General features: G+C 42.9%; 1 protein-coding gene across 3 annotated transcripts in view; it reads right to left on the bottom strand.

The window, feature by feature from the left end:
• Positions 1-14,657, bottom strand: part of LOC127449160 (PTB domain-containing engulfment adapter protein 1-like) — a 95,430-nt gene extending 80,773 nt beyond the window's left edge. For 2 of the 3 annotated variants that reach the window (XM_051712394.1, XM_051712397.1), the window contains exon 1: positions 14,545-14,657. In XM_051712394.1, coding sequence (XP_051568354.1) covers positions 14,545-14,599 — 55 coding nt within the window. In that variant the 5' untranslated portion in view covers positions 14,600-14,657. The remainder of the gene's footprint in view (positions 1-14,544) is intronic. The other variant, XM_051712396.1, reaches the window with a different exon arrangement.
• Positions 14,658-18,446: the final 3,789 nt, after the last annotated feature.

The following is an 18,446-nucleotide window of genomic DNA, read 5'->3' as shown; positions in this document are numbered from 1 at the left end:
CGAGGCGCAGTCTGGAGGGATTCAGCCTCCTGGCGCCTCTCAGGAAACTGATGATCAGGTCGTGCTTCCCTAAGGACTTACTGTCCACTGTGTCGTGGTGTGCTGCTATAGCAGCAATGTACACCTTCAAAGTGGAAGGGGACAGCTGCCCTTCCAACCTCTCCTGCAGGAAGGAAAGCACCGATCCGACTGCGCATCTCTGGGGGTCTTCCCGTTGGGAAGAACACCACTTAGTGAACAGATGCCACTTAAAGGCATACAGGCGCCTCGTAGAGGGGGCCCTAGCCTGAGTGATCGTGTCTACCACCGCTTAGGTCTTCCGCGTCCTGTCCAGGGGCCAGACATGGAGATTCCAGAGGTCTGGTCGCAGGTGCCAGATGGTGCCCCGTCCCTGAGAAAGAAGGTCCTTTCTCAGGGGAATTCGCCGGGGGGGGGGGCTGTCGTGAGGAGCGTCAGGTCCGAGAACCACGTCTGAGTGGGCCAGTAGGGTGCTACCAGGACGACCTGCTCCTCGTCCTCAATGACCTTGCACAGAGTCTGTGCAAGTAGGCTCACTGAGGAAATGCATATTTGCTTAGGCCAGGAGGCCAGCTGTGTGCCAGCGCATCTATGCCGATGGGTGCTTCGGTCAGGGTGTACCAGAGCGGGCAGTGGGAGAATTCTTGGGAGGCGAACAGGTCTACCTGTGCCTGTCCGAATCGACTCCAAATCATCTGGACCACCTGAGGGTGGAGTCTTCACTCTCCCCTGAGGGTAACCTGCCACAACAGCGCGTCCGCTGTAGTGTTGAGGTCGCCCGGGATGTGAGAGGCTCGCAGTGACTTGAAGTGCTGCTGACTCCAGAGGAGGAGACGGCGTGCGAGTTGTGACGAGAGCGCAGACTGCCTTGGCGGTTGACATATGCTACCATTGCCATGTTGTCTGTCCGAACTAACACGTGCTTGCCCTGGATCAATGGCCGGAACCTCCGCAGGGAGAGCAGAATTGCCAACAACTCGAGGCAGTTGATGTGCCAATGCAGTCGCAGGCCCGTCCATAAGCCAGCGGCTGCGTACCCATTGCAAACAGCGCCCCAGCCCGTTTTGGAGGCATCTGTCATTAGAATGTGCCTGGAGACCTGCTCTAGGGGAACACCTGCCCGTAGAAACGAGAGGTCGGTCCAAGGGCTGAAAAGACGGTGACAGACCGGCGTGATGACCATGCGATGTGTCCTGCAGCGCCATGCCCATCTCGGGACTCGAGTCTGAAGCCAGTGCTGAAGTGGTCTCATACGCATCAACCCAAGCGGGGTGGCCACCGCTGAGGATGCCATATTCTCCAGGAGCCTCTGAAAGAATTTCAGACCAACTGTGCGTGCTCGTTTGTGAGGCACGCTGTCAAAGAGACTGAGTCCAACTCCAAACCGAGGAAAGAGATGCTCTGAACTGGGAGAAGCTTGCTCTTTTCCCAGTTGACCCGAAGCCCTAATCGGCTGAGATGTGAGAGCACCAAGTCCCTGTGTGCACACAACATGTCCCAAAAGTGAGCTAGGATTAGCCAATTGTCGAGATAGTTGAGACTGCGAATGCCCACTTCCCTTAAAGGGGCAAGGGCTGCCTCTGCAACCTTCGTGAAGACGCAAGGGGATAAGGACAGGCCGAAAGGGAGGACCTTGTACTGATACGCCTGTCCCTCGAATGCAAACAGCAGGAAGGGTCTGTGTCAAGGAAGAATCGAGACGTGGATGTATGCGTCCTTCAGGTCTACCGCCGCAAACCAATCTTGATGCCGGACGCTCGCCAGAATACGTTTTTGCGTCAGCATCTTGAACGGGAGTCTGTGTAAAGCCCGGTTCAGTACTCGCAGGTCCAAGATTGGCCGCAACCCACCGCCTTTTTCCAGTACGATGAAGTAGGGGCTGTAAAACCCCTTCTTCATCTCGGCCGGAGGGACAGGTTCTATCGCACCCTTCCGTAGGAGGGTGGCGATCTCCATGCGCAAGGTAGCAGTGTTTTCATCCTTCACCAAGGTGAAGTGGATACGGCTGAACCTGGGCGGACGCCTGGTGAACTGAATTGCGTAGCCGTGTCGGACGGTCCAGACCAGCCATCGCGACGGATTGGAAAGCGCAAGCCATGCATCCAAGCTCCGCGCGAGGGGGACCAAAGGGACAATCTCGTTGGACGCCCGGCGAGAGGGGCCTCACGGCGGGGCGGAGTTCAGGGACATTGAAGTACTTACTTGGCTCCTTGTGACCACCCCCAGAACAGCCTGGGATGGGGGAGGAAGAGGCCTATCCTCGTGACCCGTGGAGACTGTCACATCGGGGGCGGATTTGTGCCACAGCTGGGTGCTCAGCAGCAGGAAGACCGCCGCTGGAGCGCCAAACCTGCCAAATAGAGTGGTGGACAGTGGTCGTAATGACGGCCGTGCACACCGGATACTTGACCCAGGGAACAAGGTAACCGCTCTTGCTGAACTCTTGGGTACTGCAGCCATTTGGGCATGTAGCGCAATTAAATGCAAAGGTAACAAAAAGATTCTCCTCCCAGCCCTCGACCGGGGGATGGAGTGGTCTGCTTACCAGCTCCAGAGCAGCGGGTTTCGTCGTCTCTGGGTCGCCCGTCTCAGGGGCACTTTGAAGCCTTTCACGGGTACTTGGCGGCCGCGAGACGGGTGGCATCTGCTTCCTGCGGTGGGCTCCACGCCGGGGCCGGGCTGAAGGGGCAGGCTGTGGCGGAGCCGGTGCAGTCACCGCAGGGGGACACCCTTGGCGAAGAGCAGACGGGGTGCAGGATCTTGAGCCGTGCCGGGGCAGGATATGCCGGATAGCCTCCATCTGCTGCTTCACCATCGAGAACTGCTGGGCAAAGTCCTCGACGGTGTCACCGAATAGGCCAGCCTGGGATATGGGGGCAGCAAGGAACCGTATCTTGTCGGCCTCACCCATCTCGAACAGGTTGAGCCAAAGGTGGGGCTCCTGGAAAGGAACGGGGGCGGGGCGTGGCTTTGAGCAGCGCCATGAGCCCAGGAACCAATCATCAAGCCGCGACGGTTCAGGGGAGAGCGGAGGGTTCCACTCTAGCCCGAAGCTTGCGGCTGCCTGGGAAAGCATGTCGTCATCTCCATGTCAGCCTGTGACTGGGCAACCGCACCTGAAGGGAGGAGCCCAGCTGAGGCTTCTACGTCCAACTGGACGAGCCCACTCTCCGATGCTACGCTCGAGGGCTCATCACTTTCGTGGGCTCCGAATAAGAGGTCGAACTCGCCATGAGACAAGCCGGCGGACTCATCTGGAAGCCCGATCGGGGCAGACGAGCGTGCTGGGGAATGGGAGGTCCGCGGGGGGATACCCAGCAGAGGTGGTCCCATTGGGGTCCCCAAATCGTCCCCAGTGCTAGCCACGCTGGCCTCATACCTGTGGGTAGAAGGACTGAGGCAGGGAGCCTCTGGGGTGGCTTGCTTTCTTACGAAGGTAAGCCGCGACCGCATCGTTGCCATGGACATGTTCTCGCAATGAGAACATGACCCATCCACGAACGCTGTCTCTGCATGAGCAGTGCCCAGACACGAAAGACAGTGATCGTGACCGTCAGAAGGCGAGAGATAACGAGCGCAACCAGGAATAACACACAAAGGAAAGGCATCTTTAAAAAAACGCATATTTAAAAAGACGTTCCATGTGTGCCACTCCTTTAGAGAAATATACTCTTATTTCTGCCAAAGCGCCCAGGGGCATTCTCTACAGTACGCCAGTGCAGAGGAGGCAGAAGCCGCAAAATGTGCCGTCAGATCCAGCAGAGGTGAATGAACAGTCGTGGGAATTCAGCTCAGTGAGCATGACCATTCGGCTCCGAAGAGAAAATCTGAATGAGTGGTTGCATACCAGCTCCTTTTATACCCGTATGTCCGGGGAAGTGGCATGCAAATACCACTCGCCAATTTTCATTGGCCTTTTATCAAAGACCAGAGGTGTCTCAGGCTCCCAAGAGTGACCCCTAGTGTCACTACATCGACACAACGTCGAGTGAGTGACAGATAGGGAACTGACAATAACACACAGAGGACGACATGAGAAATGTTCTTTCTAAAGATGGCAGAATGAAGAACATATTAAAACAATTATATCATGTACATTTCAAACAGACCCTCAAAGGATCCTTCTGTGTTCTGCCTAAATAAAGGCTTGAGGGTTTCACAATGTCTTCTTATGGAGGACAGCAGAGTAGGCTTATTAATGTCAGAAATCAGTCAGAAATGTAGGGGTAACCATCGACAACAGACTAAATTTCACAGACCACATCTCAAAGACCGCAAGATCATGTAGATTTACACTCTACAATATCAGGAAGATAAGACCCTTCCTCTCTGAACATGCCACACAACTGCTTGTCCAGTCACTTGTCATAACTAGACTGGACTACTGTAATGCTCTCATTGCAGGCCTCCCTGCATGTGCAATTAGACCCCTGCAAATGATCCAGAATGCAGCAGCATATCTGGTCTTTAATGAACCAAAGAGAGCACATGTTACACCACTCCTTGTCTCTCTCCACTGGCTGCCGGTTGATGCACATATCAAATTCAAGGCTCTGATGCTGGCATACAGAACAGTCACTGGGTCTGCTCCAGCATACCTAAAATCATTTATGCAGAGCAACGCGCCCACGAGAAGCCTGCGGTCGGCTAAGGAACGTCGCCTTGTTGTACCAACACAAAGAGGCACCAAAACACTTTCCCGGACATTCAGCTTCATCGTACCACGTTGGTGGAGCGACCTTCCCAACTCCATCCGTGAAGCTGACTCACTCTCTGTCTTCAAAAAATGACTAAAAACACATCTTTTCCATGAGCACTTAACCAGTCATTAAAATATATATATTATATTTCCTGTTGCACTTTATTCTGTTTTGAATACTATTATGATGCTAGTGAAACTTTGTAATACAGCACTTTTCATACCACTGTCTCCTTAAGAAGATTCGCTTATGTTTTCCTCTTTTGTAAGTCGGGGCTGGGTGTGCGGAGGCAGAGGACCCACGTTCGCAGCGCCCCTGCTGCGAGTGTTCGATGAATGGCTGTCATGACAACGCCGGCCGTAGACACCGAATGTTTGACCCAGCGAATGAGGAAACCACTCTTTTTTTTTTTTTAAATGGGGGTGCCGCAGCCCCTTGGGCATGCGGTGAAATCAAAACAAAAGGCACTAACAGCGCTAACCGTCGTGACCTTGTGCACATAGGCAGAAGGACCAGGGCGGGGAGTGGCTGGATTGGCTTTCTCTCTAAAGAAAGAAAGCCACGACCGCAATGTTGCCATGGTCATGTTCTCGCAGTGAGAACATGAACCATTCACAACCAATCGTGGCCGTCAGAGGCGGAGAGATAACGACCGCATCCAGAAACTGCGCATAAACGGAAAGGCATCTTGAAAAAGACACTTTCCGTAAGCGCTAATCTTTTAGAGAAAATATACTCTTTATTCTCTTAAGTGTGGCTGCTGAAGCGCCCAGGGGCATTCTCTGCACTTATCTGTGCGAGAAAGGGAGAACCCGCTGCAATGCGCCGTATATCCAACAGCCGTTTTACACTTTGACAGAGGTGAATGGAATGCTAGTGGATACACTCTACACTGCTCGGCTCCGAAGAACAAATCTGAATGAGTGGTTGCAAGCCGTCTCCTTTTATACCCGTATGTCTGGGGTAGTGGCATGCAAATTCCACTCGCCAATTCTCACTGGCCTTTTCTCAAATATCAGAGGTGTTTGGGGCTCCCAAGTTTGACCCCTAGTGTTACTACATCGACACAACATCGAGTGAGTGACAGATAGGAAACTTAATTTTTTTCTGCTTATTTTGGGGATTTTGGTTGAATAATAAACTGCATCTGTGATTCAATTCACTTAGGACTATTTGTCTGTGCCCGTCATAGTAAGGAAATAATTTTTTTGTTTTTTTGACAAAACAAAATCGATTTTAAAAACTATCGTCTGATTAATCAGTTATCCTACCACTTTAGTTATCAGTATCGGAAAAATCCACTATCGGTCAACCTCTAGGTCAGAAACACTGTACTATATATCTACACAATATGTGCATGAAATATGTTGCCTGTCACACTTCATCCTGACTCGAATCACTTAAAAAAAAAAAGAAAAAAAGTTCAAAATACCATCACAATCCAGCAGTTTATGGTTTAATAAGTGGAATATAGGAGAAAAAGTAAGCTTGCACATTTTATTTTTATTATAAAAAATTTTTTTTGTTGTTTTTCGTAAATTGATCTTGTTTAAAGAATATTTAGATATTTTTATTCTAACACAAGACAAAGAGTAAGAAATTATTTTTAGCACACCTGGAGTCACACGTTCAAATCCAGGATGTGCTGAGTGACTCCAGTCAGGCTTCCTAAGCAACCAATTGGCCCGGTTGCCAGGGTGGGTAGAGTCATGCTGGGTTAACCTCCTCGTGGTCGCTATAATATGGTTCTCACTCTTGGTGGGGCGCTTGGCGAGTTGTGCGTGGATGCCGCGAAGAATAGCGTGAGCCTCCACCTCCAGCAGCCCAGGTCTTCGCAGTAACGCGCTCAACAAGCCACGTGATAAGATGCGCAGATTAACTGTCTCAGACGCGAAGGCAACTGAGATTTGTCCTCCGCCACCCGGATTGAGGCTAGTCACTACGCCACCACGAGGACCTAGAGCGCATTGGGAATTGGGCATGCCAAATTGGGGAAAAAAGGGGAGAAAAATCATTTTTAGCAGCAGCGTCTATCGTCAAGGCACAAGTGATATTAACAGTCTGTATTATCATGAATTGTCCTATAGTTTCTTGTACCGTTGAACACGGTAGTATCACGTGGATGGCAACATGCATATGTAAATTACATACAGATTAGGTTAAATATAGTAAAAACAGCCATTGTAAGCTCCATATCTTGTTATTTTGGGGAGGAGACGGGGTGGGGAATAAATCATGTGCGTGTACGAGCAGTCTTCAGCTAACTGCGATATATAAAGTGAATTTTGCGCTGGTTCTGGTGTACTTATGATTTTATAAATCTGAAAATGTTTAGATGAAAGCACAAGGCCCCAGGAGAACTAGGATAGCAGAATGTGACGCTGGCAGTGCTCATGCTTTCCCCTTCACTTCACTTAATTTCATGGTCAAGAAATAACAAAAGTTATGAGTAGGGCTGTCAATTTTAACCTTAAATATAGTGCGATTAATTATATGAAATAGATCACGTTAAAAAAAATTAACACAATTAATCATGCCCCTTGACCATGCAAAAATACCATTGTAAGGAATTCTCCTACCATCGGAGCAATCCAAGCTTGAAGTACAGCCTTGATGCTTTGGCAAATCAGGGGCAGCGAGTGCCGCAGACAGATCATGTGAGAGATAGATGATTGTCTGGAGCAGGCCAATAGTATGGTTGTGTGCAATAATATGGAAATGAAATAAACAATAAGTAGGCTTATAAAGCCACTTTATTGTATAATCAATGTTTTACTTGTGTTCTCCCATAGTAATGTAATGCATTTGAATTATCTGAATTATTTATATTGTCTTATGTTAATTTTGAAATACTATATTCTAAATTATCTTTATTTGGGGGCCTTTCTCAGTAATAATTGATAAATGTGATTTGATTATTAATTGGGAAAACATTTGATTAATTTTTTTTTAATCAATTTACAGCCCTAGTTACGAGACATCAAGATAATGCGATTAGTCACGTACTAACTAACTATATGACTGAATTACATCTGCAGATTAGTCTTATTAAACAAGAATTTTCTCTTATTCTGATAAGCGTTCTTTTAAAATGCATTCAAAGCCTTCTGTAAATGTCTACTCTATGTAAAGCACACATGGCTCTTTAAGAATATTCCAAGAATATATGCATCCTCATGAAAGACCTTTGCAAATTAAAGGAATAGTTCACCCACCCAAGTTTGAAAATTCTGTCCTCATTTACTCTCATGTCGTTTGAAACCCATATGGTTTTCTTTCATCAGTGAAACACAAAAGGAGTCTGTATTTTAAGGGATGTAACGATTCACTCGTTATCTCGATGCATCGATACTTATCCTGTCTATCTATATGCATTGATCTTGAAATCTGATTTTTGAATCGAGGATAGTTAGTGTTGGTCAATAATCGATTTAAAATGCTAAAACTCGAATGAATCGTGATTCGATATAACAGTGTACAATATTTTAAAATATATAAATATTTAATTAGTTACATGTATGATTTAATGGATTCAAGTGCGGGTCGTTCTCTAGCGCGCCTTGGCGCACGTGCCTTCATAGCTCTCCCTCACAGACGCGTGCTGAACTCTTCTGTCACCCTTCATGGGAATCACGCACGCTCTCAAGTTCTGATCGTAACTCTCATTGAAACTTTTTCTGAACAGCTTTCGAGCACCTCGTATCTGATCTCTGCTCAAGACGGCCACTGACTATCACATGAGCAACTGACAGCTTGCGTTCGTCTCGAGTGAAATGCACACTGTACAGCCTGCCAACTCATGGGTTGTGTCCAAAAACTGGAAAATGCTGCCTTCGGAGGCTTTGTACAGGTAGGATGAAAATAAGGTACTTTTCAAACTGTACTGAGACCAGTTTCTTTAAGAGTTCCATTCATTCAGAATGTTATCATTTAAGCTGTTAACTGAATAGGCAGAAAGTTAGCTGCCTACCTCTGCAAAGCCACTACTGAAATAAAATTCTGTCATTGTGGTGAAACTTAGTTATTTTCTATAAGTCAAAACAGTGACCAGAAGATTGAATCCCCAAAAATCACCAAGTCAGTATAAAAGTAATTCATAGCTCTCCAGTGGTTAAATCCATAAACGATATGATAGGTGTGGGTGAGAAACAGATCAATATTTAAGTCATTTTTTACTATAAATCTCCACTTTCACCTCCACATTCTTCTTCTTTTGGTGATTGCATTCGTGCATATCGCCACCTACAGTTCAGTGCTGGTCAAAGTTGGAGATTTATAGAAAATAAGGACTTAAATATTGATCTGTTTCTCACCCACAGCTATCACATCACTTCTGAAGATATGGATTTAAACACTGGAGTCTTATGAATTATTATGAAGTATTATGCTGGCTTTAGTTATTTTTGGCATTCAAACTTCTGGTCACAATTCACTTACATTGTATGGCCTACAGTGATGAGATCTAAAAATCTTTGTTTGTGTTCTGCAGAAAGAAAGTCATACACATCTGGGGTGGCATAAGGATGAGTAAATGATGAGAGAATTTTCATTTTTGGGTGAACTATACCTTTAAAGAATTATATGAATGCATATAAAAAATGCAGAATCAAATTTCATTGTGAATTGAATCAAACTGAATCATTATGAATTGGCAAAAAAATCTTTTTGAATGAAATCGAAAACCTATGAATCATAAATTGAATTAATTTGCTTTCAACACAAAGATTCACATCCTGATATATTTTGCAGAATTTCTAAGCCAACATGATCTTACGGGATATCAACATGTCGCTTCTGAATGTTCATGTAACCTGAAATTAACCCTTTCAGACATTTTTGCTTCAATTCAAATGTATTCACCTCATCCTGTGGCGTTACTGATAGTGTGTTGTGTGAGCAATCCCTAAGACATGGGTCTTCTCATCCCATGGACACCAGGAAGTAATTGTGTCCACATAAACAATAACTAAGTTTCCATCCACATTTTGTGCTGTTCTGTTATTGACAGTGAAAATGCATTAAAAAATTTTTTTGCAAAAATTGCTGCCTCCTGTTCTTTCCATTCAAATGGCCTTTTACCGATAAAATGGTGTGCGTCATGATGTCATTCTTAAAAAATAAAATATAAAATACACTGTTGCATAAGTTTTGGTTTAGCACAAAAGAAATCTGCCCTTGAGCCGTTTCCATACAGAAATTTGTGTATATCGCAAATTGTAGCCAAACTTTCGCATCCCAGATGTCCATACATTTGTGTAAAATGTAGAGAATAGAGACAATTTATTGAAATTGGCCAGCTTACTGTTTAATTTCACATAAATGCAACAGTAGGAAATATCAGAAGATGACACAGAATTGTAGAAGTAGCTCGTCTACATCTGGGATTATTAGAGGAAATTGATTGGAATACTTGGAAAAATACAATAGAACTGGTGGCATTAGTGAGCCTGTAATCCTATATTACACTCCTGAATTAAAAATATGGACAATCCATTCACATTATGTAATTTTATTTGTCCCTGCAGAAAATATGTTGTGAAACGCGGGGCTGCGGTGTCCAAACAACTCATAAAAACTTCAACACCCCTTCACTTCACAAATCACAAAATTTCGCACTTGTGTTCTTTTCCAAAACAGTTTTTCATGACCATTGACATGTCGACATAGGATTTATGTGCTAAACTTAAACGGAAATATATTATGTCGACACTTGTGAAATTTTATCGATAATTTGTGTTTCTATCAGCTTTATTTTGATGAGCTAAAACTTTTTTCGCAAAAAATCCTTGGATGGAAATGTAGTTAATGGTGAACATGATTTGGAAGTTCTCTCAAAAATATTTTTTTACACCACTGAAGGTTAGGTTTAGGGTTGAAGTTTGTGAATAGGGTTAATAAAATATGCATTCCTGTAGACTGTATTATATAATTTGCCACTAAAACAAAAGACCCCTTTGGCGCCATTCTGTGGACATTTCAACAGGAAACTGGAGCACACCAATATGATCACACGGGAAGTGGCATGCTGTTTCCGAAAGTTCCGGTACACTAGAATCGGCAACAGTATACCAACTCACGGACATGCCCTATCTCCCATAGGACATATTTGGAACGGCTCAACGACAATTACTTTCCATCGTGGCACGATTGGTGGCGCGTTGCGTCAGTTGCATGGGAAAACACAGTTCAATCCCCATTCAAACGAGGAAGTAATCACATTTGTATAAACAATCACGAGCGTGATAAGGACAACCTGCACAGCTGAAAACAATTCTTCTTACAACTGGCTTCTGGCGACCTCTCTTGGATATAAATGGATGTTACACTAGTTTATATGCTCTGAATCACTTACTGCTTTAGCCTCTGGAGGCAGTGTTTTCAAATTCAGTCAGCGTATACCGATTTCGGCTAAAGAAAAATCAGCACACACGTGATTTTTATGCGAGTTCAGGTTGAGCGCACACATGCCCATACGTTCAACAACACTTCCAGCTTTGGCCACTGGGGGCAGTGATTTAAATTTCGGTAAGCACACACTGATTCCAGAGGCAGACTTTTAACCTCCTATCACCGAATTCACAGTGCAATCAGTCTGTGAAAGAAGCTCTTTTCCATACAATGAAAGAAGACAGTGAGCAGAGGCTATCAAGCTCCGTAGAATAAAAAGTACCAAAGAAGTAACATAAAAGTAGTCAATTTAGCTTGTGAGGTATATTCCAAGTCTGCCGAATCCATACAATTAATTTGTAGAACAGACTGATGTCAAATTTGTGTGAGCAAAAGGCAGAAATTGAAGTCGCTATTTGCTGAAAGTTTTCTTCTCCTCATTAGCTCTCAAATGCCATTCACATTTGAGAACATTCAAACATGGCACCTCAAGGTGCGTTGTAGGAGGTTTAACATCAATGACATCAAATTTCATTGGTTCTTTCATTTCACATGACCAATCGCGATGCACCAAGTTTGAATATAGGCAAGTGTGTATGAGATTCAGGAGAATATGCATAAGCTTGAATGACATTTAGGGACAGATTTCAGTAATGATGTCTAAAATATCCAAGTAGGTATAGCTGCAGGCTGGAGACCTCTAAATGGGGGCGGGATCTCCAAAAGGGGCGTGGTTACTCCAAAAGGGGGTTGCGCCAACTAGAGGTCGACCGATATATCGGTTTTGCTGATTAATTGGCACCGATAACAGGTTTCTGGAACTATCAGCAAAAATCCACACCGATAACTTTTCCCCGTTGCGTCTGGTGTTGGAGCGGCTAGGAAGGGTCCGTTGTCATTATACAGTATGAGAGCGGCCTCTAGAGGCAAAATATCTTCTTTACTGATGCCTTGTGGTGTTTGATTTGACGTGAGACTACACTGCATGGAGCGGAACACTTCAGATGCAGATTTAAAGCATCAACAACGAAAAGGTATGTATACAGTACACTACTAGATGCTGCAATAGTAGAGAACAGCAGTATGTTTGCAGACAAGGAAGCTAACATTAAAGCTAACCTCAAGCGGTTAGAACAATGTGACAAAAATACATGCAAGTCCTACCCAAATGTTTAAATGTCACGATTGTTACCATCTATTAGCATTAGTTTATATTCGTTAGCCAGCATATTTAAAGCTAGTGATGTGAGAAAGCAAATTAATATCTTCATGCAGCCGAGAAAAACGTATAAACAAATCAGAAACGCATCTGATTTCAATAAAAAAAAATATCCTCACTGTAATACGATGACTTCAGATCGATCACATTCTTGCACCAAAAAAGGCTAGACACAGTGCAACAAATACAGTTTAACAGAAAGCAGGTGTCTCAATTTGCTTTTAAAGTTATTTTTAATTAGACACAGTATCTAAAAAACAGTGCTCCTGCACAAAAACAAAGGGAAACAAAGACGTTCGTCTAGCGCGCGTTTACGTAGAAAAACAAATGGATGGTTGCAAAATTGTATGGTGTGAACAGCCCCTTACAGTTGGTGGAGGTCTTTGGCCATTGCATCTTGCTCTCTTAATAAGCATTTCTCAGATTAAGCAATGAGTCATTTAAATGCTTTGTCAGGAAAGATGTTCAACTTGGTTATGTGTGTCTCAAGATCCTGGTTCCAGTCTGTTGTGTTCCATCTGTTTGAACAGCCCCTTGCCTGGGCTCATAGTCTCATAAGCTTCCATCAATTTCAGCCGAATACCACTGCTATCTGGGAATATTGCTACCCTACATACACTGTAATGAATAAAAAACAATGTGGTATTTCTCTGTTATTATGAAACTTGAGTCTGGAGTAGTAGGAATCAGTGCAAGTGGAACACCATGTGAACAGTCTACTGAAGCGTTTCCCCCCCTCATTTTACTTTTGACTTAACATTTGAGAATATGGACCAACTAAAACTTTTTATTTATTTATTTAATATAGGATAGGAACGTTCTATGCAATAATACAACGGTGCTGAATAGTTTATGTATTTATTGTGCCCTCTTGTGGACTAAGGAAACAATGTCAATTTAAAAATCAGCTGATTTTAAAATTCAAATATTAGTTCATATATTAATATTTATTTCATTTAAAAAGTACAAAACATTTTCATGGTTCAGTCAGTACTGTTTATTTTTGTAGTAAAGTTCAGCACTATTTTATTTTGAGTGTTATTTTTTCATTCAGTGTCAATTTTAAAAACTATCGGTTGATTAATCGGTTATCGGAAGGTACTGCCCAACTTGGTTATCGGTAAAATCCACTATCGGTCGACCTCTAGCGCCAACTCCCAAAGGGGACGTCATTTCCACTCACGATTAAGGTTAGGTATGGGGCTCCCTATATCTTCAACGGTGGTTTGAAGCGACCACCCCTTTTTGGAGCAATGCCTGCAGCTATACCCTTCTCAAAATATCAGTCTCTTCTTCAAAAATAGCTATCATAATGCATCAGAACACTTGGAGTATAGCGGACAAGTCATACCGAATACTTTTACAGTGTTTTTAGTGATATTTGGAGCTTGACAACCACACTATATGCAAATGAAACTTTGACATTCTTCAGACATTCTTATTTTTTGTTCCATGGATGAAAGAAAGTCATGCACATGAGGGTGAGTATATGATGACAGGATTTTAATTTTGGTTGAACTTTAATGTCGTTACAGGCTGATTTAGTCATTACATTTTTTTGACTAGATCATATTTGGTATATCAAGGTGAATTTTAGAGGCTCACACTTAATTCAGGTCAGCCTCTTCAGAGGTATATGGATTCCAGTCTGAGGAAAGAGCATGAAAGCCTCAGTGATTAAAGTATAACACTAGCCTGTCAGAATGCCATGCAATTCTCTCGTTTTCCTCTTTCAGGGGCAACGAACGGCGAGGGACACGGCGTCAGCAATATCATTATGAACATTATTTTGTCTGTGTCACTGCTGGGGTCCGAAGCTGAGCTCTGGGTCAATGCTGAAAGCACTAAACAGTTAAGCCCGGTGAACAGAATACGAGAATAGCACAACTATTAACACAACGATTAAATACAACCACATTTACACACGTGCATACGAGCTTCACCTAACATTCTACAACTTAGAAAGTAATACATGTTTTAGCACATAATTGCCATTATTTTTTGTTCAAGTAAAATAAAAATAGCAATGTAGTTAGAGAAAAACACGTACACAACAATGGTTTACAAACAATAAGCCACGGGTCCACAATCTAACAGTCTTAATTAATGAAAAGCAAGTTTTATATGTCCATTTAGAATATCTGAAACATTCCGAAGACAATACTAATTATATGTACAAAAAAAAAAAAAAAAAAAAAAAAAAGAAGTAAGTTCTCTTACAAGGAACGATGGTTTTGAAGATATTATCCGTAAACCAGAGCCTGTCCAGGCGCATCTGCAGCAAGTCACTGGGAGAGCGCGCGCTTGTGTGTGTGTGTGTGTTTACCCTCCGCGCGCACTCCAACCGCCTAAAAAGTTTAGTGACGTCAACCGGGCATTTAAAACGCCGCTTTTGTTCACAGGAATGTAAGAAATGCTGTCTGTCTTAAAGGGGCCGCGCAGGGTAAATAAATACCAGCCACTCTACACCTGAAAGGGAGCATAGCCTATGAACTCAACTGTTGAACTGCTCACCATACAAACGTGAAACTTACCATGACCAGTGTTGGGTGTAATGCATTACTAAGTAATTGATTACTGTAATTAAATTATTCATTGAGGAAAAAAAAGTAATGCAAGGGATTACTCTTAATTTGTCAGTAATTTAATTACAGTTACTTCTGATGTAATTGTGTTAAATACTGTATAGACTCTAGAACAATCATATAAAACAATAGAGAATTCAAAATCAAAATTTAACTTCTAATGACAAAATGTATGTTTTCTAGTTTAATGCAGCCCCCTTAAATTCTTTGGCCAGTTCATGAATTATTTATTTGATTTTAATTGATTTATTTGAAAAAATCAAAAGAACAATTTCATGTCTATCCTTGTATTTTTCATCTGGTCAAGGCTGATCAGGGTTTTAGAAAGTAATTAGTAATAAGTAATGCAATTACTTTTCAGAAATAGTAATTAGTACAGTAATCTAATTACACTGTAGAAGATGTAATTAGTAGTTAGTAATTCATTACTTTTTTAGAGTAACTTACCCAACACTGACCATGACACAATAATAGACAGCAGCTATCACAGTGCTGTTCTGATTTCACTGAAGCAAAATAGCGTTGAGCTTGGTCAGTACCTGGTGGGAGACTAGATGGGAAAAGAGGTGTCAGGCAATGTTCGGAATAGAAAACAGCTTTCTACTTACTGAATACTGCCCACTGTTTTTAAAAATTAGTAAGTGGAACGGTAGGCATTATTAGGCAAATTATTGTTTTTATGATAACTTATAAACCTTTTAAGACAGACCTTCTATAAGCTCTCAGGTTGTTAATCAATGGAATATGCTCCTGTTGAAGCCATCAGTCTATGTTATTTAAACATATTTTTTTAGAAATCATGTTTAAAGTATCAGCTCACCCAAAAATGAAAATTCTCTCATCATTCACTCACCCTCATTCCATCCCAGAGTTGTATGACTTTCTTTCTTCTGCTGAACACACGCAAAGATTTTTAGAAGAATATCTCAGCTCTGTGGGTCCATACAATGCAAGTGAATGGTGACCAGAACTTTGAAGCTCCAAAAAGCACATAAAGGCAGCATAAAAGCAATCAATTTTCAACTAATGACCGTGCATCAGTGTGGAGAGGCCTGAAAGACATTCTAACTACAAGACACCATCTCCCAACATTGTAGGGAATCAACAACTGGCTGACAACTTGAATGTGTTCTACTGTAGATTTGAAAGGCCCAATCTCACATCCCATACCCGCTCTGACCTTCACTTCACACAAACACTAACACCTCCTACAACCCCCCTCCTCCCCCCTTCTGCTACTCAAACTGCACTTAAAATCTGTGAAGAGGTGTGCCTTGTCTTCCGAAAACAAAAGACATGGAAAGCACAGGGCCCAGATGGCATTTCACCTGTGTGTCTTAGATCCTGTGCTAACCAGCTGGCCCCCATCTTCACACAGATCTTCAACACATCACTGGAGCACTGTGAAGTCCCATGCTGCTTCAAATGTTCAATCATCATTTCTGTTCCAAAGAAACCAAAAATCACAGGACCTAATGACTACAGACCCATCGCTCTGACATCTGTGGTCATGAAGTCATTTGAGAGACTGGTGTTGGAGACACCTGAAGAACATCACTGGACCCTTTCTAGATCCCCTTCAGTTTGCTTATCGAGCAAACAGGTGTGTGGAGGATGCAGTCAACATGGAATTGCATCATATCCTGCAACATCTGGACAGACCAGGGACATATGCAAGAATCCTTTTTGTGGACTCCAGTTCGGCTTTCAACACCATCAACCCAGCTTATACAACTCTCTGTTCCCACGTCTATCTGTCAGTGGATTACCAGCTTTCTGACGGACAGGCAGCACTTGTGAGACAGGGGAAATTCACTTCTAGCACCTGTACAATCAGCACTGGTACCTCCCAGGGATGTGTGCTCTCCCCACTACTCTTCTCCCTGTATACAAATGACTGCACCACCAAGGACCCCTCTGTCAAGCTCCTGAAATTTGCAGATGACACTACTGTCATTGGCCTCATCCAAGATGATGATGAGTCTGCATATAGAAGGGAGGTTGAACAGCTGGCTCTCTGGTGCATTCAAAACAATCTGGAGCTGAACACATTCATAACAGTGGAGATGATTGTGGACCTTAGGTGGAACACCCAAACATTGACCCCCCTCACCATTCTAAACAGCACTGTGGCATCAGTGGAGTCATTCAGGTTCTGGGCTCTACCATCTCACAGGACCTGAAGTGGGAGACTCACATTGACTCCATTGTGAAAAAGGCCCAGCAGAGGTTGTACTTCCTTCGACAGTTAAGGAAGTTCAACCTTCCACAGGCGCTGCTGCTACAGTTCTACTCAGCAGTCATTGAGTCTGTCCTCTGCACTTCAATAACTGTCTGGTTTGGTTCAGCTATGAAATCGGATATCAGAAGACTACAAAGGACAGTTCAGACTGCTGAGAGGATTATTGGTTGCCCCCTGCCCTCCCTTCAAGAACTATACACTTCCAGAGTGAGGAAAAGGGCTGGAAAAATTGTTGCCTTCTGGCCGACGCTTCAGAGCGCTGGAACAGTTTTTTCCCTCAGGCTATCCATCTCATGAACAGTTAAAACTGCCCCATTGAGCAATAATTATGTGCAATTCACAGTTTAGTCTTTTTATATTTATCCAACACATCCAACCTCTTCTGCCATTACATTCCCTTGCACTGTACATAACAGATTTGTATTTAAATTTGCACTAAGTATGTGTATGTATGTACTGTATGTGTGTGTATGTGTGTATATTTATATGTGTATGTATGTGTATATATATGTGTATATGTATGTATGTGTGTGTGTGTATATATATATATATATATATATATATATATATATATATATATATATATACATACATACATACATGGCATGAGGGTGAGTAAATGATTAGAGATGTTTCATTTTTCGGTGAACTATTCCTTTAATAGTGAAATTCCTGGTGAAGAACTATACTACCCATGGTCCAGCAGAGAAAGATCCAACAATGAGAAACCAAACAATCTCTAAAGTGACCCATGACACACTGTGAATGACACAATCAAGTTGATCTTCCAACACTTTCAAACTACTTGTATATTTGCATATTACTGAATATTATTGTTTCTATACTTATAAGGAACAACATTAAATTAACAGTTTTATATTTGTCTATTGTTTTAAATTCGATTATGTCATTTGCAATGCTCCTTGAAGTGTCCAACATTCCACTATTTTTATTGTTGAAGAAGTTCATACAGGTACACACTACTCACACTTCATACACGGCAAAATAGCGTAGAATAGTGCAAAAGAATGTGGTTTGGGACGCAGGTAATGTCGCTGTGTCCTGCTGGTCGGGACCTTCAAACGAACAATGTTCTGATACCGCCAGAGAACCACAGTGTTTACACTTTTTGGGCAAATCACTAAAAATAGTTTACTTATAGTTATCTCTGCATATTTTAACATAAAAAAATGACATGCATAATTTAAAAAATAATAATAATATTGTAGTTGATATACTGTAACTTCCGGTTCATTCATCACACGGGAAATGAGAGGTGACTTTGAGCACATTGT

The sequence above is a fragment of the Myxocyprinus asiaticus genome, chromosome 12, assembly GCF_019703515.2.
Source record: "Myxocyprinus asiaticus isolate MX2 ecotype Aquarium Trade chromosome 12, UBuf_Myxa_2, whole genome shotgun sequence".
In the NCBI taxonomy this organism is placed as follows: domain Eukaryota; kingdom Metazoa; phylum Chordata; class Actinopteri; order Cypriniformes; family Catostomidae; genus Myxocyprinus; species Myxocyprinus asiaticus.
The sequence above is the reverse complement of the archived record's forward strand: the minus strand, read 5'-3'. Positions and strand labels throughout refer to the sequence as shown.